The sequence below is a fragment of the Trachemys scripta genome, chromosome 11, assembly GCF_013100865.1.
Source record: "Trachemys scripta elegans isolate TJP31775 chromosome 11, CAS_Tse_1.0, whole genome shotgun sequence".
Classification (NCBI taxonomy): domain Eukaryota; kingdom Metazoa; phylum Chordata; order Testudines; family Emydidae; genus Trachemys; species Trachemys scripta.
Genome location: NC_048308.1, coordinates 68,897,870 through 68,918,605, shown reverse-complemented (window position 1 = coordinate 68,918,605; position 20,736 = coordinate 68,897,870). Strand labels below are relative to the sequence as shown.

Here is a 20,736-nt window from a genome sequence, read left to right as displayed (position 1 = left end):
ATAAAAAGCTATAAAATCTTTGAGGCATTTTCTGGCAAACATGATGCTTCACGAGAGGAGAAATGTGTTTGGATTAGAATCAGATGTGCAAACTTGCCTTTGCATGTAACACCATAGAGGTTCTGTCCAAGTAAGACAGTTTTTAGAGCTGATTGCTGGTTTCATTAAAGGTAAACTGTTCATCCCACTGCTGTTTTTCAGAACAAGAAGAAAACTTCGAGTTTATTATTGTTTCCCTCACCGGCCAGACCTGGCACTTTGAAGCGACCACATATGAAGAAAGAGATGCGTGGGTACAAGCCATAGAGAGTCAGATCCTGGCCAGTTTACAGTCGTGTGAGAGCAGTAAGAATAAGGTAAGGTGCACAACATCACATTGAAAGTGAGCTAAGGCTATTGATCATTAGAGAGAATTCAGGATCTAGGGTATTGTGAAAAGTAAACATATTCAACAAGGTCCCTGTACTTGTTGGACACAGCTAAGGAAAAGTAAACCATGCAAATTTGTATGCCTCCAAAATAATTCAATATGAGACATATTTTATCCTGTTGCACATTCTGATTTTATATTTAAATCATTTAAATTATTCTTTCTTTTTTTTGTCTTTTCCATCTCTCATAATTTCAGATGTCGACTATTAATCTTTTGATTGGATCATTTGCTCTAACAATACAAACTGTATTTTGGTGGGGAGGTCTATGGGAAAGCCTTGAAGGGCTGAGAAAAGAACAGCTTATTTAAAGCCAAGTCTCTACTGGATGCTACTGGGCTTCTCCATGGCAGTATTCCATTAAATGCTCTGGATTACTTAATAGTAATGTGCACTGTTATCCCTGTGAGTAGGAGACGACTTGTGTATAAGGTGGTACACATTTCAGAAGTAATGATCAATTATTCTTGTATCCAAATACTGTTTTTGTGACGCGACTGTGTAGTTTTTCTTTCCTTGAATTAAATGTAATTCACTCTTTGTGGTTTTGTTATTAGGCCAGTCTCAGGGGGAACCAATCAGGAAGCAAAAACATGGTCCTTTTTATGGTGTCCTGGGGATAGGCTTCCCCCATCACGTTCATATTTGGCACAAGCAATTTCTTCTGCTTTCTCTGCAAAAACCTCCCCCAACCCACAGGTTCTTTCTGTAGAGGGCTGACAGTTTGCTATTCTTGAGCCTCTTGATTTTTCAAAAGCAACAGAGGGTCCTGTGGCACCTTTGAGACTAACAGAAGTATTGGGAGCATAAGCTTTCGTGGGTAAGAACCTCACTTCTTCAAATGCAAGAGCATCTGAAGAGGTGAGGTTCTTACCCACGAAAGCTTATGCTCCCAATACTTCTGTTAGTCTCAAAGGTGCGACTTGCATCTGAAGAAGTGAGGTTCTTACCCACGAAAGCTTATGCTCCCAATACTTCTGTTAGTCTCAAAGGTGCCACAGGACCCTCTGTTGCTTTTTACAGATTCAGACTAACACGGCTACCCCTCTGATACTTGATTTTTCAAACATTTAATAACTAGAAAACAAGAGGTGAGCGGGGAGATTCTTTTCACAAGACCTGTAGATCCTTTTGCTATCCATGTAAAGAAACTTCTTAATGATTTATATTCTGTTTTGTCATTAAGTAGGGGACCTATATTTTGAAATGACTGGCTTTTTTTTATTACTTCTATAATCAGGGTAAACCAGACCAAAGTAATTATCATAGTAATGTAATTTACTTCCCATTTTTTAAAAAATTGACTTTTTATATCTGAGGTGGAGAAAAATCACTGCCCATTTATTTCTCTGGCCTGTCTTCATTGAGCTCAGTACATTACAACAAGATGACAATGAAAATTACGCTGCGAACATTAGTACAAAAGTTAATATAATAGGAGGTAAAGAATGCTGGTTTGAATATTTAACACAGTAACTGAAGAGAGAATTACGTTTTGGTTATATAAAGGCAAGAGAAATACAAAAAAGAAACCACTTAAAAGTTATATTTGTATGGAGGTTTTCTGGGAGAAGTTGGGGATTGGTCCTGCTTTAAGTAGGGGGTTGGACTAGATGACCTCCTGAGGTCCCTTCCAACCCTGATATTCTATGAAGTTTTTATCATTCACCTCTGGAAGTAGGGCTCAAGAAGCACTTGGAAGGCATAAGTGAAATGAATTATATTATCTCAGTACTCCGTGTCCTGTTGACAGAGCAGAAGTATATATGTGAAACTATCATATATATGACCTGATGGAGCTCTCATTTAATTCAGTGGCAAATAATTTGGTGCAGTTCGCACTTTCTGCCTAGGAGAGATTGCAAGATTTAGCTGGTTTTGAGGCCAAGCTACCTCTACATGGGCAATTGTCTTTCCAGGTCAAAGTAGAGGTTATGGGCAGGCCACAGTGGAAAGAAACACCCATTGTAGCCACCTGATTAAATCTGATCTTTTGATGATAAAAGGCTTTCAGTTCAGCTTCCTTTGCAGACCATCCCTTAGTCTTCCTGTACACAAGCATACATACCAGTAAAAAAAAAAAAAAGGGTTTATAAATAAAGTTATATAATTTATCTCCAAAAAGTACTTTACATGTGATCATGAATGCTGTGCTTCATTTTTCAGCTCAGCTTTCCTCTACACAATCCCGTTATTGGTCAGAGTGCAGTCCAATATCTCATAAATGCACAGACTTCCTGTGTTCTATGCAGGGAGCTTCAATAAAAGTTTGAGCTGTCAGAAATATGGATGAAAATGGGTAGCTATGCTTGTCAGGCACTGAGCTGCAGTACTTAAAGATGCCAAAAGATCAACTCTTTGAGAAGCAAGCTAAAGATGTCCAATTCCCTGATCATGTTCATTCAACCCTGATCTGAACTTTCTTTTTTTTCTTTTTCTTTTTGCTTTTCACATTGCTGACAATTGTGTGCCTAAACCTTTTCATTGGGTTCTTATTTCTTGTGTGTGTGTTTCTTTAAATATACACAGTCCCGACTGACAAGTCAGAATGAGGCCATGGCCCTTCAGTCAATAAGAAACATCAGAGGCAATTCTCACTGTGTGGACTGCGAGGCACAAGGTGAGTATAGCCATTGCTATAGAAGGACTGTTGTTATCCTTGGCTTTATAAAGCTTACGCATTCTCTTTGGTCCAGGGTTACGTGAACACCTGTTCTGATTCTTTCCCTCTTGGTATTGTATTCCACATCCCTTTGCAAGCTTGGTGTTCATTATGAAGGTTGATTAGTCAGGTTTACTTTACATTAATTTATTAATACATGCTATGTTATTATAAGCCCTGATTTTTCGCCCGTATTTCATCTGTCACATTACACATGAGTTCATACATTTTGTCTTCGAAGTTGAGGAAAAAATGGTTTTGTTTCATATTTCTTTTCAACATAAGATGCTACCATTGTCCTCCAATAAGGAAAAAAATCATGTGCCCTAGCAATGTTGTTAGATGTGTAAAGCTTTGCTTGAGCTTTCTGCGGTTTTCATATTACTGACAAAGGAAAATAAAACATTCGCTAGTAGTGGAATGCTACAAAATTGATTTTGTATTTCTTTCTCGTAGTGCTTTTTTTAAATTCTGAATTCTTTTAAAATATATGGACTAACAGTTAGCAAAGGATTGGCCAGTTTAATTTCAGAGGTGCTGTTCTCACTATTCTTTGTTACCCCTGCTTCTAGGGGTTTGTAAGTCAGCTATAAAAATTAGCTCAGGGCTGAAACTTAACAATACAAGGTCCCAGCTGAGAAACAATCAATTGGAGAAATAGGACGAAAGGGTATTTGAAAATTCTTATTTCTTTTATGTTTGAAAATCATACTCGTTTCTTTTAATTGTACAAGGACCAAAAATGAAAATTTAGTAATTTCTGTTGCTTTTTTGTGCTTTTATCTTAAAACTGATATTTTATAGACCCGTTGTTTTATAAACTTGTCTATTTAGTTATCAACTTAAATCTTTGTAGCACCTTCCCTAGACTTAAAACAATTCAGTAATGCAGAAGTTTTCACACTTAATACACTGTCCATATAATGAACAATAAAACTGATCTCAATAACCCACCAAGAAACTCACCATAACCCTATCCCATCAACCTGCTTCTTCCTCACGTAGCTTGGAGGGGATGTGGGTATCAAAAGACTACTGGGCATTTAGAATAGAAAGCTAATGTGTAACGAAAACATGTAAATGTCCCTGTTACTTTAGAAAGAATTTTTTTACTTTTTAGAAATGTGAGTAGAGTCCATTAAGATCCTCTCTGTTTTCTTCCTTTCATTGCCCCTTCAGAGGCCCCAGTTCATGCCAGTGCCTCCTTGCAATTAAGGAAGGTTTGACATTACTTACATTGAAATATATCAGATATTCATAGGTTGTTGAAAGTGGGTCAAGAGTAATGCTGGGAGCTGAGCATGCTGGTTCTGTAGTGTTGGCCTAGCTGGCTTGGACACTGAGTACTAGAGCTCTGGGCCCTAATTTAGATACCATCAAGGCAGCGCATTAACCTGCTCTGCATAGATCTTTGGTGTAAATTTTACAGATACTTTTTACAGGGACTTTACATTCTATAAGCCAGTAATCCAAAAAAGAAGAATATATATGATAAACTAATGGGTTTGTTGCTTTAGGATATATTCTATCATAGACAGACTAAAACAGTTGTTTATTAAAGCATCTTTCCTGTCACTATGGTTATCATCATTGAGATTTACTCAGCGACTGATAGAGCTCAAGTGAAATATATAAAATATACATGCAGAAATGGCTCATTTCTATACGAGTGCTGAGAAACTGCCTAAATATGTATTTTGTTCATTCAAAATACTAGTGTGTGTCAGTAAACTACATTGTGAAATTCTGTTTTCCTGCTTTTTTACTTTTATAGGATTTCACTAAAACCTCACTCCAGTTGCCCAGAACAGGCTAGACGAGGGTATATGATACCTTCACAGGTCTACCTCATAGACCTTGCTGCTAAGGTTCAAGCAGTCAGTTATTAGCATACTCAGAGACTTAGCTCAGAAGTTCTGTGGGAGGGGCAAGTGGTTAAAAGTCTCCATTTCCAGGTCACCATTAAATGTGAAGCTTTTATTTTGAAAAGGAATTCTTCAAGCATGCATTCTGAGAGAGCATCTTTTAACAGCATTTTGCCTTCCTGGGCCTGCCAAAGTCTCTTTCTTCAAGCCTCGCTTTTGTAGGTCCCCATTTCTGGCATGTATGCACTCCAAATACTAGAGCTCAGAACACTTTGGAAACCAATAACCATTATGGGCCAAGTCTGCACCCTCACAAATCCAAATATTCAGAAGCAATGGGATACATAAGAGATTGCATCCCCCAACCAGCCTTCAATTCCTTTCAACTACCACCAGCAGCTTCATGATCAGAATCCTCATTCATCCTGTTTTTCCAATGTTCTCATCAGTTACCTTGTTAGCAGTTGGTTTTAGTGATTTAGGTTCTATTGGCGTTACTACTTTTGTGTTTTATTGGTTAGGAATAACCATTGCCGGGTTCCAGCAGCCTGGCTCTTTACAAGCCTTGGACTTAGGTTTTATCAGTGCCCTTCTGTTCTGTTCCCATGTCAGCACAGAGTGATAAAATAGGTGTCCAGGGCAGAACACTGTACCTTTTGCATGACTCAGATGTCATTGCCAGACCAGAGTACTTGCTGTATCTCAGAAGGACGCTGTTGTGGCAGTGCACAGCTTGTGCTGCCTTATCCCAGAGGCTATGAAAGGAATTGAAAGCCCTGCTTTGACTTCCTTCTCGAGGAGCCACATAAGACAAGTGGTGTTTCTGAGGAAAACCCAGCTGAGTCTGTGCCTCAAAGTGCTTTGGCTCTTTCCATGCAGAGGCCAAAGGGGAGAGATCCAAGGGTGGATCTGAGTCAGGTCCAACGCCTTCAAAGAAGCTCCTGAGAGTCATGGGTCCAGTGAGCTTAGAGTCTCCAAGATCATAATGAAGAAAAAAGAAGAATGGATGTGGCAGCAGTTCAGCACAGGGCAAATCATCTAATCCAAAGGAGCTGGGACAGTTAATATCTTGGTACTACACCTCTACCTCAATATAACGCTGTCCTTGGGAGCCAAAAAATCTTACCGCGTTATAGGTGAAACCGCGTTATATCGAACTTGTTTTGATCCACCGGAGTGTGCATCTCCCCCTCCCCCCCGGAACACTGCTTTACTGCGTTATATCAGAATTTGTTATATCGGGTCGTGTTATATTGGGGTACAGATGTATATGCCCTTTTTTTAGATTATTACCAATCTGATTGTGGTTCTCTTCCAGAAGAGAAGGAGGAACTTCCTGGCAGGGATAATGACTCTGAGCATCTCCTTCATCTTGATGCAAAAGTATTTGTATCACCATTATCTCTTGTGGATTTCAAAAGTTTTCAGAACAAGTTTTCTTATACATGTGCTGAAGCTTTTAATCTGGAAATACCAATAGTTCTACAGAGGTCACATTTGCTGTTTGACATACTGGAGAAAAAACAAAAGGGAAGAATGGCTCATCCAATAAATATAGCTCTCCTTGAACAGTTCAAGACCTTTGGCTCATTCTAGCATTGTCTTGCTGTATCCAAAAAGGAGAAGAGAACCAAGCATGTCCATACAAATGGTTTTGAGTATTTTTACAATACTCTAACCCCAGGATTATAGGCGGTATCAACAGGGAGTGAAGCAGGTTGGTCCAAAAAGTCCTTTTGATTTGCACCTTCTGAAAAAGACAGCATGTGTATTGTCAGTTATCAAGCTCTACTTGATAGGTATGTTTTTTCACCCTATATCAGCGGTGAACCTTTTTTGCAACACATAGCATGAAATTACAAGGGAAATACTCACTTTCATGTGGCATGCTGGAAGTGCGGAGGTCAGTGGCACTTCTGCGATGTTAAATTTCAGAAGAGAGCTTTTCTGTGCTCTTATTTGTATTTTAGAGCATCACACATGATGAACTCCATATCATTCACCCATCAGTTCCTGATGTCTGCCTTTAAATTCATTTGAGAACAATTGTTCAGAAGAGTACATTGAAACAAAGGTCATCAACAACACTATTGCTTTTTTTTTTCATAGACTCAAAAAAATCAGACCATTTGTTCCAAGCTTGCAAAACTTTGTTTTGGGGATTGAATTGATTATTTAATTCAGTCCTAATCTTTCTTTGTTTTCTTGTTGGAACTGAGGTCAACAGCCTGGGTTTTCTTGGGGTCATTTCCCAGGACCTCAGCCATCTCATTCTTAAGTCTGTCCTTATCTATTCACTTAAGATCTGTAATCTTCATTCATGAACATATTTTCTAGCTATTGAAACTCGAGATTCCATCCTGAAAAGATTTCTAGTGACTTCTTGATTGTATTAGAGTTTGGTACTCTACTTTGATGTTACTACCATTGTCCATGGAAGTAGATAAATATTTCTTCAGCAAAGGATAGGGAAAGTGAATTTAACAATGCTCAAAGACAGTCTAGGTCTCCTGTCATCCTGCCATCGGGGATCCAACACAGAGACCTTTAGTCTTGGCACGTGCAATTATTAAAAGATCTCTGAGAAGACTAAGCTAAATATTTCCTTAACTGTGAGCTAGCTCGTTTTGAGCTAGCTCTAGTCTTAATTTTTGTGCAAATAAATCTGCTGAAGCCACCTTTTGAGTTTCTTGCAGAATGTTCTCCTTTCCACCGGAGCCTGGAGACATTTTGAGTGGCAATCGCTTCTGCAAAGAAGAGTCTGAGGCCTTGGCTACACTTGGGGATTTGTGAAGCGCAAGTGTAGTCGTGCCGCCAGCGCTGCAGGTGCTGATTACACTGGCGCTTCTACAGCGCTGCACTCACTGCACTCGGGGGGGTGAGTTTTCACACCCCTGAGCGCAGCAAGTCGCAGCGATGTACAGCGCCAGTGTAGCCAAGGCCCGAGAGATACAAGACCTGAGGACTGTATCTCAGTGTTTCATAAGAAAATACTGTAAATTCTTCACTAACGTCCTGATTCAGCAAAGCACTTATATATGTGCTTAAATCCCATTTACACCTCTACCTCGATATAACGCTGTCCTTGGGAGCCAAAAACTCTTACCGCGTTGTAGGTGAAACCACGTTATATTGAACTTGCTTTGATCCACCAGAGTGCGCAGCCCCGGCCCCCTGGAGTACTGCTTTACCGCGTTATATCCGAATTCGTGTTATATCGGGTCGAGTTATATTGAGGTAGAGGTGTATTTCATTGAGGGTTAAGCACATGCTTAAGTGTTTTGCTGAATCAAGGCCTATGATGGTTTCATATGTTCATTTACAACACTCTATAAATGTGCTAATAGTTTTTCATAAATCTGACATACTACCCCTGGAGGCCAGATTATATAGTGTGGATGATGAGTGCATTTGTAGAACAAACATATTTGCCCATCTTTGATAGAGTCTGTGGCTTGTGAGGATAGATCTAAGGGAAGTCCACCTGTACTCAGAGAGAGTCTTTAAATGGGTGAGACTGTGTATTAAATGTTGTTATGGCCTTAACTCCAAAACTTGAGGATGCTGCGCCATGTTCTGTTAGATCTCAAGCAAATTTTACCACATACTTGAGGGATGACTGTCACAGAAATGCTGATATTTGCAGTTCTGTTGAGGTTTTTTGCACCACTGTTCACTTATTCTGGTTATTTGATATGATGCCCAGTACAGAAGAGCTGTCTTGCTATTTTTATTCAGCAAATACTCCTCAGAACCTCCTCTTTTATAAGTTATTACTACTTGATCATCTTTCAGTGCAGACACATCTGAAGAACTTTGGTTCTTTGAGATAATTGCCTATATAGATCCACATTCCCACCCTGCTTGCTCATGTAGTCAGAAAAGAAACTTTATATATCCTCACTTCTGAGTACCACAAGACCTAAAATAGAGTGCGGAGCTGCAGTTTCCCCTTTGGGTGTTAGCAATATCATCAGTGTTGGTGGAGAAACACAGAACCCTGAACTTGGGCTTTGGCAGGTCAGTGAAAGAGATTTTATTCCAAGTTGCAATCGTTTGTAAATTGTAATCTAACACACATTCTCTTCCTAATTTAGACCTTAAACAATTACTTTTTTTAAATCTTTTCAGCTAACTTTCAATACTACACAAGTCCCCCAATGTACTGTTTGAGACATGAAAATTATCTCTTAAAGATGACTTGAGGGTGAGGGAGGGGAAATAATTTGTGCCTTTTGTAGATCCTCTATGATGTACAAAGAATGCATGAAAGGAATAGCAAGTCTTATCTTCCTTGTTTTCACAGGACTCACTGGAAATCTAAGATTTGTACTGCGCTTTCTCAACACTTAATCAAAGGACTAGGCGTGACAATGAAGCTTTAACAAATAATTCTGTTCTTCTGTTTGAACTAATTTTTTTTTTAATTCTTTATTAGGGCTGTTCAAAACATTTCCATCAACTTTTTTGGAGGGAAAATTGAGTTTTCAATTAAACAAAAAAATGTATAGAAAGTGTCTGCCTTCCTTGAAAATATTTGAATTTTTGTCCAAAACCCAAATTTTTTGGCTGAAAACCAGAAAATATTTTCAGTTTTTGGCAGCTTTCAGTTGCAGAAAAATTTTCAGTTTCTGTTCAGAAAATTCAGGAAAAAATCATTCTTATTGAAATTGAAATTTCCTACATCAGTGGGGGAATCCCATTTTTTGACCAGTGTTAAAATTTACACAGTGTGAATAAAAATCTCCTGCCCTTTGAACCAGGTTTTTTCTGCTTGATATTGTGATATCATACTAGCTCTTCCAATCTCTATAGTGTCTCCCAGGAAAAGAAAGGTAGACAAGATCTGACATCAAGAAAAGTACCTCCAAAAATCCTCCCTTGGAAGTGTTTCATTGCATGTGTTAAAATTAATGTTTGTTCAAGAGAGGTTCGGACAAACTTATATTTAAATAACATAGCATGGTTATAAAAAATGAAACATCTTGGGAAATGACTTTGAATTTCTTGGCTTTTGCCAGGTTTGTCATAGCCTTGTCTTTTGAGAGATAATTTTTTTTCCTGTAGAATTGTTCTTGCTAGTACACTAAAAAAAAATTGCACATTTTCATCTTCGTACTTATCTCCCTGATCTTAGAGATGAACACATACCCCTCAGCATGTTAGATGTAAAAGTCATAAGTACTTGCTGAAATAGATGGTTATTAAGGGAGTTGATATAGTTAGCAACAGCAACATTGTATCAAAGAACTTTTTCTTTTGTAGTAATTGGCTACAAGTGGTTCCAGTTCCCAAGGAGGGGCTTTCTACCACTTCATCTGAGTTACCTGCTACCCTCTTTTTATCTTCCCTATTGCTTCTTTTCTCTTTAGAATCACAGGTTCCCTTAGTCTGTTGGGGTGTTGCATGTGCCTTCCTTTGAGACAACCACTATTTCTTGTCAACTCATTTAGGGTCTGTTGGAGGAATGGCACATTGAGAGGGCTAGACCTAGGAACCAAACTTTTGCCTCCACTTCCTGTCAGGCTTCCTAACAGTGCTGTGAAACCAGGAGACCTGAATATTACTCCTCTTGCTTCCCCAGCCAAAATCATTATCCATAAGCTCTTCAGTTCTGAGAGAGGTTTATTTAGAATGTGTCACAAGGAATTTTGTTTTTGTTTTTTTTAGTGATTGTTTGTGTCTGTCTTCCTGTAGACCCTGACTGGGCCAGTCTGAATCTGGGAGCCCTCATGTGTATTGAATGCTCAGGTATACACCGGAACCTTGGCACGCACTTGTCACGTGTCCGGTCACTTGACCTGGATGATTGGCCTATAGAACTCATCAAGGTGATGTCATCCATTGGGAACGAATTAGCAAACAGTGTCTGGGAGGAGAGTAGCCAGGGACGAATGAAACCCTCTTCAGACTCCACAAGGTAAGCTGTTTTATTCCCTTTTGTGTACAAGGCATCCATATGTCAAAACTGTGTCTAAGATTTTAAAAAATAAGTATCTAAAACTAGCCACATAAATACATATTTAGGCATCTAAATCTATGTCCTGATTTTCAAGGCTATTCGCTTCAAGGGGAGCCTGCTGGGTATTAGCACTTTTTACTACATATGGACTTCTAGGAGCCAAAGTTCAGGTGCCATTTTAGCATATGTCAGGTAAACGTGAAGTCTGACCAAAAAGTGCCAAAAATTGAGTGAGCTTGGTAACTTTTGTGCTTGCCAAGGCTGCCTCAGCAGTTTAGAAGTCTTGGAAACAGTGGGAAATTTAAGCCTCCCAAACTTTTGTTCCATCATTTTCATTAGCTTTTGATAAACCAGTAAATCTGACCCTCTGGATACTTTACTGTAATTAGCAATGTGCATAGTCACAAGCTAACCTAGCAAATTGCTGTCTTCTTTTACACCTAACTGTGAATTCTTGGGGCTAGATGTTATTGCTCTTATTGTTTTGAGAGGTCTGTTCCAAATGAGGCTGCTTAATTTCTTTATGCAATGTATGTCAAGGAGTCAATCTATTGGGTAAGTGTATGTTTTTCCATAACAATATTTTATCTACAAATCATAGGTCAGCATACAGAAGATCCTCTCACTATAGTTTGTTATCCTAAAAGAAAACTAAGATTATTTTTGTATTGCATCCATGTGATCAGTGGCAAATGGCTTAGAAAAAAGTTTAAATGGTTTAGAAAGAAAAGTTAACCGTGATGGGTGTTAAATGTAAGAGCTGATATTCACACTGAACAATTAAGAAATACTTGCTTGGGGAAAGCAATGTGACCACTGGCAGTCTCTCTACCAGGAGAGCAGATTTCAGACATGAGGAGGAGCCTGGACTACCTTGCCCAGCTAGTCCAACCTTTTAAGTTGCCTTCAGAAGTGCATGTGTTGCAGTTGTCACAGTGCCACACTCCAGGGGGCTAGCGTGTAGAGCTGACTGCATCTGAGCACCGTTTAGTCCCCAGGTATCAGATATTATGATGGAGGTTTAGCACTTGCTGTCAGTATTTGCCTCCTGGATGTAAGAGAATAAAACAGAAGGGTACTTTTACTTTTTTTAAATGCATATACTTCATTTCTGGAGTTTATTGTATCTAATACTAGATTTACTGAAAGGATAACTGAATCTATACCTGTGCCTCCTACTACACAAGATAAATAGATTTGTCCTGTTGACTGTAATAAAATCAACCATCTCTTACTGCATTATTTCGTTAGCACTGAAAAATGAATTTGTGGTGCCACCTTTGGTTCATCTTAGAGAATGAAGGCAGTGTATTAATCGGGCTATTTATATACACAACTGTCCATCTAAATATGTGCATACTCGGATATACCCATGGAGTTCATATGCATAGAACCTGTATATGTGTGCATATATTTGTTACACATCAAATACATTAAGAATTTCAAAAATTAAACTAGATTTATCTTAAAATATTGTTATTAAATCAGCAGCATTATCTAATAACTGTAGACTTAATCTGAAGACACTGTTTTGTTGTTTTGTTTGACTATAGATCTTTAATAATGAGGCATTGGAAAGAGTTATAGATTCCAAATATTAAAGATAGGCTTCACTCTCAATATTTCAATTCACAGTATTTTTAAAGATTGCTGTAAGGCTGGACATAATAAATGAAAGAAATTGTCTTGGTAAACCCAGGCCCCAAAAAAGATCTCAATGGAAGGAGAACACTAGTGTTGAAGTCAAATAATTCCGTTTTTTGACAGTGGCTTGGTTGGAGGTTTGCATTTTCTCTTTATATTCCGTACGTAGAATTTATTCTAAGCTGTCCCTGCATCTTCACAATTCCTTTACGTATGTATTTTGTAGTGTAGTTTTCCAGCTGTTTTTGTATTTGTCAGTAACTTAATTACTCTTTTAAAAAAATAAAAAGTAAATACTTTTGAACACCATGGTATCATGCACATTTATAAATGCTCATTTTAGGCTCCGTGTGTGTATGTATAAATATATATAATGGAGGCATTGGTAGCAACAGCATAGTTAAGGTTGTGCTGAAATTTTAGCTTAAAACAAGACTAACTTCCCTCTGTTACACACTTTAATTAATGATTTTGTTGCTCAAAATTTGGAACAGTAACTCATTGTGGGACAATTGCATTTTTGATGGCCTTTAGTAAAATATTTAATAACTTTTGTACAAGAAAATTTTAAAATCCTCCTATTTTGAAGTTTAACCCTGTTCTGTGACATTTAATTGGGTTCATCTGGTGTAAAATAATCATAATCATACTTGAAGTTTCACAGTTTTACTCACCACCTCTTGGATATAAGTTAGGCATTAGAATTTTAAATATAACAAATTATTCAGCTAGTAGTTGTGTTACTCCTGAGTTGAGTTTCACAAAAGAAAGCCAACAGCCAGACACACTAGTATGGACGTGGAGTCTTGAGGAAAAAGTCCTGTGATGGGACATGAGATAGGTTATGGAGTTGGAGGGGTGAGCAGAAATCTAGATGGAGAGCTGGATGTTATGAGTTGTAGTGGCTGGGTGACTTTATCATGGGGGTTTGGAGGCCGAGAGCAGAAGGAGAAACCACTTGCAGAAGGCAAGTCAGTCTGCTCTGAGCCATAGCAGAAGTGATGCATGAGCTCCCCTCCACACACTAAGGCTTACTGGTCCTTCACACAACTCGGTGCCACAGAACCTGAGGTCTGCTGGCTGACACATGAGGAGCCAGCAGCTCATACACTCACAGCTTAGTGGCTCCCCGTCCTAGTGAGCCATAGAAGCTCCATTGGACAGAGGGGGTAGGGAATCACTAGTGCCTCGCTGCTCTCTCATCCTCCTGCACTTACCCGTTCGTCCTCAACCCCAACATGGTCACTCATCTTTCATGGCCCCACCAATAGCTCCGCGTCCTCCATCCCACTCTCTTCCTCTCTCTCCGACAGACATGCTTAATTTCTCACATTTCCCACTCCACTCACCTCGCCCACTGACCCACACTCCCTCTTGCTTGCCACATACCCCTCTAGCATCTGAGCAGGGCCTGCAGACACATGCTAGGAAATGCAGGAAGAGAGAATAACACTGGGGAACAAACAGTAGAAAAGAGTCAGAAGGATACGTAGTGTTTTCTCCCATTCCACCCTTCACGGTAACATGTCCTGGGTTTCATTTAGAAAACAGGTGGGATTAGATTGGCTGGGGAGAGGTAAGGGATGAGGACCATGGCTGACAACTTCGCTCTAGCACAATGGAACTTTCTACATACTTGTAAAGCTCATCTGTTCTAGAGATGCCAGCCCACAACTGTGGAACTAACTCTCACAGCAATGTGTAGCCTATAGGGCTAGCCTGCTTGCTTGCTTATATATCTTTTCTTATGAGATTAATCATTTGTTATATTATAGGTTTGTTATTTGTTGTTATAATGGGTTTATCGATTTGTATTAGAGTATTTTGGCAGTTTGTATTAAAGTATGTTGGCTGTAACGCAAGGAACCTACAGACAACATCCTGTATGTTAAGCTAAGGCAAGTTAACATACTTATGTTTGAGACCTTTACCCTAGGTAGGTGGTGATGAGCTAAAGCATACAGGATATATGTTTGTGACCTTTAACATAGATAAATGGGCATGTTAGATAAATGGGCATGTTTAGAGCTAGTTGGTAGGTAAGGCCACCCAAGTTCTTGGCCTTTTTCAGACTTAACACATACACCACAAAGAACATGGAAACAACCAGTTAGAACAAAAATAACAGAGGTGAGGGTGAGCTAATGGTCACTAATAGTTACGGATATGTCATTAATACACACGGACATGCCAGCCTATAGAGTAAGGATACCCTAACATTTTTGTAGATGAGGAAATTAAGTTTGGACATGGAAGGAGGGCACTTAGGGCTCAGGCCTTATAAGAGGGGCTGCCCACCATGTTAGGTAGGTTCCGCTCGCTATTGGTAGTTCATCCTGTTAGTTCTTAAGTTCTTCACCTTCCACTCAAGACTTGAGGAACCTGGACCATGAAACTCCGTTGGCATGCCAGAGGCAAGGCTGGTCTTTTGTCTCTTGTCACTAGGTTATCAAGGAAGGGTGTGAGTATATTTAATCAAGAAACCTTTATAGTATATAACACCACATGTACTGCTAGTATTGCTTTTGTAATTGGTTATTTGATTACTATTCAATTACTAATGTTGATAAATGCAAAGTAATGCACATTGGAAAGCATAATCCCAACTATACATATAAAATGTTGGGGTCTAGCTGTTACCACTCAAGAGAGAGATCTTGGAGTCATTGTGGATGATTCTCTGAAAACATCGACTCAATGTGCAGCGGCAGTCAAAAAAGCGAACAGAGTGCTGGGAATCATTAAGAAAGGGACAGATAATAGGACAGAAAATTATCCTGTTGCCTCTGTATAAATCCATGATATGCCCACATCTTGAATACTGTGTGCAGATGTGGTCGTCCCATCTCAAAAAAAGATGTATTGGAATTGGAAATGGTTCAGAAAAGGGCAACAAAAATTATTAGGGGTATGGAACAGCTTCTGTATGAGAGAAGATTAATAAGACTGAGACTTTTCAGCTTGGAAAAGAGACCGCTAAGGGGAGATATAATTGAGGTCTATAAAATCATGACTGGTGTAGAGAAAGTAGATAAGGAAGTGTTTACTACTTCTCATAACACAAGAACTAGGGGTCACCAAATGAAATTAATAAGCAGCAGGTTTAAAACAAATAAAAGGAAGTATTTATTCACACAATGCACAGTCAACCTGTGGAACTCTTTGCCAGAGGATGTTGTGAAGGCCAAGACCATAACAGGGTTCAAAAAAGAATTAGATAAATTCATGGAGGATAGGTCCATCAATGGCTATTAGCCAGGATGGGCAGAAATGGTGTCCCTAGTCTCTGTTTGCCAGAAGCTGGGAATGAACAACGGGGGATGGATCACTTGATGATTACCAGTTCTGTTCATTCCCTCTGGGGCAGCTGGCACTGGCCACTGTCTGAAGACAGGACACTGGGCTAGATGGACCTTTGGTGTGACCCAATAGGGCCATTCTTATGTTCTTATGTACTATTCCATTTATCTCAATAAAAGGCTTAAGGCTGCATTTTGTTCTCAGTGTGAGTTTCATTGTCATACATCCTGAGGGTCCTTGCAAATTCTGTGTAGCCTGATTCTGGGACAAGAACTTTATTATCTTCTGATCAGATTAATTGGCGAGCCTATAACCCATATTATCTATTAATCTCCCATAAAATCAGGCAACAAATGAAGGATGAATACAAACCTCATCACCTTTTGCTCTGAATGTAAGGCACGCTTCTTTTGCCTTTGGCTTTCTCTAACACAGCAGTTCTTAAACTGTGGTTCGGGACCCCAAAGTAGGTTGCGACCCCATTTTAATGGGGTCACCAGGGCAGGCATTAGGCTTGCTCAGACCTGGGCTGAAACCCGAGCCCACGCCTGACAGCTTCAGCCCTGGTGGTCGGGGCTCAGGTTACAGGCCCCCCACTTTGGGCTGATGCCCTGGGGCTTTGGCCTTCCCGCCTGGGGCAGTGTGGCTCAGGCAGGCTCAGACTTCAGACTTTGTCAGAAGGGGATTGCGATGCAATGAACTTTGAGAACCCCTGCTCTAACATAAACATACAGCTGTGTGTGTGTGTGTGTGTGTGTGTGCATAGAATATTTTTAATTTTTAAAGAATGCTACTGTGCACACTTCTCCCCCTGCTGAGAGGATGAGAGAACAAACAGATGACAGTCATGTATGCTGTGTCACTCATGTCACTTAATGCACTTCTGGAAGATGCTCAGATACATTAACTCCTTGCTTAATGTTGTAGTTATATTCCTGAAAAATGCGACTTTAAGCGAAACGATGTTAAGCAAATCCAGTTTCCCCATAAGAATTAATGTAAATAGGGGGGGTTAGGTTCCAGGGGAATTTTTTTCACCAGACAAAAGACTATACACACACACACACACACACACACACACACACACACTCTATAAGTTTTAAACAAACAATTTAATACTGGTACACAGCAATGATGATTGTGAAGCTTGGTTGAGGCGGCGAACTCGGTGGGATATTTTCCAGGGAATCCCTTACTGCTAAATGATGAACTAGCAATTGGGTTAACTCGTTGTTAATGTCTACAAGGCAGCACGAATGGAGGGAGGGGAGACAGCATGGCAGACCGACACACACCGTGTGTGTGTGTGAGAGATGCGCATTGCTTCTTTAAGTATACTGACCCCACTCTAAGTACATTGCTTTTTTAAGTAGATCAGCAAGCTGAGACGGCAGCTGCTACCAGGAAGCTCCGTTTGTCCTGAGCCCTGTCGTGTGTCCCCCCTGCCCTATGGAGATGGGGTAAGTGCGGGGAAGGGGGACATCCTGACATTAGCCCCACTATTCTCCCCCCCCCCTGCACAGCAAGCAGGCGGCTCCGGGGAGCAGCTCCGGGGAGCAGCTCCAAGGCAGAGGGCGGGAGCAGCATATGGCAGTGGAGGGAGGGACAGCTGAACTGCCAGCAATTGATAGCCTGCTGGGCAGCTGCTGCACAGGGAACTTAGGGGAGCTGATGGGGGGCTGCCGGTCCACCCTGGTTCCAAGCCCCCACCAGCTAGCTGCAATGGGCTGCTCTTCCTGCAAGCAGTGGACAAAGCAGACGGCTGCCAAACAACATTATAAGGGATCACTGCGCAACTTTAAACGCGCATGTTCTCTAACTGATCAGCAACATAACCAAACAACGTTAACCGGGATGACGTTAAGTGAGGAGTTACTGTACTGTGGTGATGAGGGCAGTATAAGAACCTGTATAGAGTATGGAGGAGTTGGACATCCTTTTCTTTCCTCCCAGCTGCTAAAACTCTCCTGTGTGAACCTCTGTAGCCCCACCAAAAGTTTTCTTTGCTCCCCACATCCACAGATGTCCTGTCTTTTCACTTTGAAAAAATGGGTTAAACATTCTACAAGAGATTATCACAATGGTCTTTTCTGACCTTAAAGTCTGAGATTGTCCCCCTTCCTCCCCCCCCCCCGAAAAAAAACCCTAAATAAGAGAAATTAAACACAAACTCTGTCTCTCTCTGACAGGCATGGTTCCCAAAATAATACTACTTATAGAAGAAATGGTGCAAGGAAGTGTTGATTTTAAGGAAAACAGAGCTACATGGGTTTCACCATTTCATAGTATAGTTTGTCTGACGTGAAGCTACCAATGGCTGCCTGCAGGCTTGGGGCGGAGGAGGGGGAAGAATGATTGACTCTGGTCCACAAATAGAGTACATTATGTAAGAATGCTCAAGGCAGCATTGAGGTAAAACTTTAGGAAGTACTGTAGTAAAGACAAAAACAACAAGGAGTCTGGTGGCACCTTAAAGACTAACAGATTTATTTGGGCATAAGCTTTCGTGGGTAAAAACCTCACTTCTTCAGATGGGAACCATGCCTGTCAGAGAGAGACAGAGAGTTTGTAGTAAAGACATTCTCTCCAGTCTCTTCTACACTGGATCAGAAGCTGAAAGTGCTGGACACCATTTCAAGAGCAGTCCTTCCACCATGTTAAGAAGCATCATTGACTGGCCATACATGGAGTCCCATGCATTTGTCCTCTGTGGAAAGAGTGTAAGGGGGTGAGACATGCAGGTCCTTTAGGATAGAATTGTGGGCTGGTCAGTAGTAAAACACTGAATATGTGAAAACCCGTTTCCCAGAAAGTGGGAAAGGGCAAGACTGTCATCTCCCAAACATTTCGTTTTATACACTTCAGTTAAGTGTGCCTATCCAGGACTCTAGCTGCATGCATAACATGTTTTTTAGATACACATGCAAAATTGAGCTGAACCAGTATCAATACCAAAAACCTCCTAATTAAAATTCTTCCTTCTCAACCCACTCAAACCTCTCTTTGAGGAAGACTTGGAAACCAGACAGGCTTTCCAACATGTTCTGAAGATCAACAAATGGAGACTGTATCAGACTGGGGTACATAAGTTCCAACACTGAAGATTCTTCACTGAAAATGTCCTGCCACTGGCAGTCTTGCTTTATACCAGGGGCTGCTAGCTCCAACACCTCTGCTGATCTTAATGTCTACAGTGTTACTTGAGGGGTCAGAGACAGTCGGTGAGATAACAAGGACCCCAGACCATTTAGAGGCTATATGTCAAAACCAACAGCTTGGATTGAACAAGAAACAAATTGGAAGCCAGTGCAGGCTATGGGAACATGGGTGTAATGTGCTCCCTAAAGGAAGCACTCCTGAGTAAATAAGCAGCCACCGTCTATACAAGCTGAAGTTTGGGCTATGGACAGTTGTATGAAAATGATGAGGAAAGAAAGAAATGTGTGTTATTAGTAAGCATGGAAACTTTGCTGAGGGGGGAGGGGGACAGTATGGTAGAATTTGTGAAACTAGAAAGAAAATGTGAACAGCTGGCCTTCTGATTGTTGTCCATGGGCCCCTGATTAGGTCAGCTTTAGAAAGCTTGTAATTGGTTCCAGCAATTATCAGCAGCCCTGAGAACTGCCGTTCAAACTTCTGGAGCATTGTGACAAATTGAAGTGGACTGCTGCTGAAGGAGTATCGACTTCCCATTTCTAAACAGGGGGATCATTAGTCAAGAAAAGCATCTTTTAATTACTCCCAGGAAGAAAAAAAATCTTTTTGGTATGGATCCTGCAACAACTTCCATTTTTTCAAGTGTATTCAATATTAAATTTATTGTCTAGGGGGGTGATTTGCCCTCAATCCCTACCTCAGTAATGTGGGTTTAATTTGGAGTGAGAAGTCAAATTAGAGTAGATCAATGTTGCAACAATTAACCGGATCTGAGGGTGAAATCAGGATTTTCCTCTCTAATTGCTATTGATACTATTTAAGCACACACTTAAAAAATTGATTTTGAATGGTGTAATACTGAAATGGTTTGTGGATAGTAGCAGTGGGCAGGTGGACAGAATTTACTTGATAAAGGAATGTGAAGATATTGTTGAAGGTTATCCTCATTAAAGGATCTCATGCATTATGTTTGTATGTGCCTTTGTCAGTGTTGTTTTGAAGTTGCATCAGAATAGTGGATTATTTTGTGGGCCTTTACGTGTGTGTGTGTGTGTGTGTGTATATTAAGGCTGTTGATTAATCGCAGTTAACTCTCACGATTAACTCAAAAAAAAATCACGATTAATCGCACTTTTAAACAATAGAATACCAATTGAAATGTATTAAATATTTTGGATGTTTTCTACATTTTCAAATATTTTGATTTCAATTACAACACCAAATACAAAGTGTACACTGCTCTCTTTATATTATTTTTATTGCAAATATTTGCACTGTAAAAATGATAAACAAAATAGTATTTTTCAAGTATCAGAGGGGTAGCCGTGTTAGTCTGAATCTGTAAAAAGCAATAGAGGGTCCTGTGGCACCTTTGAGACTAACAGAAGTACTGGGAGCATAAGCTTTCGTGGATAAGAACATCACTTCTTCAGATGCCAAGGGCTTATGCTCCCAGTACTTCTGTTAGTCTCAAAGGTGCCACAGGACCCTCTGTTGCTTAGTATTTTTCAGTTCACCTCATACAAGTACTGTAGTGCAATCTCTTTATCGTGAAAATGCAACTTACAAATATAGATTTTTTTGTTACATAATTGCACTCAAAAACAAAACAATGCAAAACTTTAGAGCCTACTAGTCCACTCAGTCCTACTTCTTGTTCAGCCAATCACTAAGACAAACAAGTTTGTTTACATTTATGGGAGATAATGCTACCCA

At 40.1% G+C, this 20,736-nt stretch overlaps 1 protein-coding gene across 5 annotated transcripts in view; it reads left to right on the top strand.

The window, feature by feature from the left end:
• Nucleotides 1-20,736, top strand: part of AGAP1 (ArfGAP with GTPase domain, ankyrin repeat and PH domain 1) — a 641,433-nt gene that overhangs the window by 576,596 nt on the left and 44,101 nt on the right. For all 5 annotated transcript variants that reach the window (XM_034785592.1, XM_034785589.1, XM_034785590.1 and 2 more), the window contains 3 exons: nt 202-356; nt 2,961-3,051; nt 10,656-10,878. In XM_034785592.1, coding sequence (XP_034641483.1) covers nt 202-356; nt 2,961-3,051; nt 10,656-10,878 — 469 coding nt within the window. The remainder of the gene's footprint in view (nt 1-201; nt 357-2,960; nt 3,052-10,655; nt 10,879-20,736) is intronic.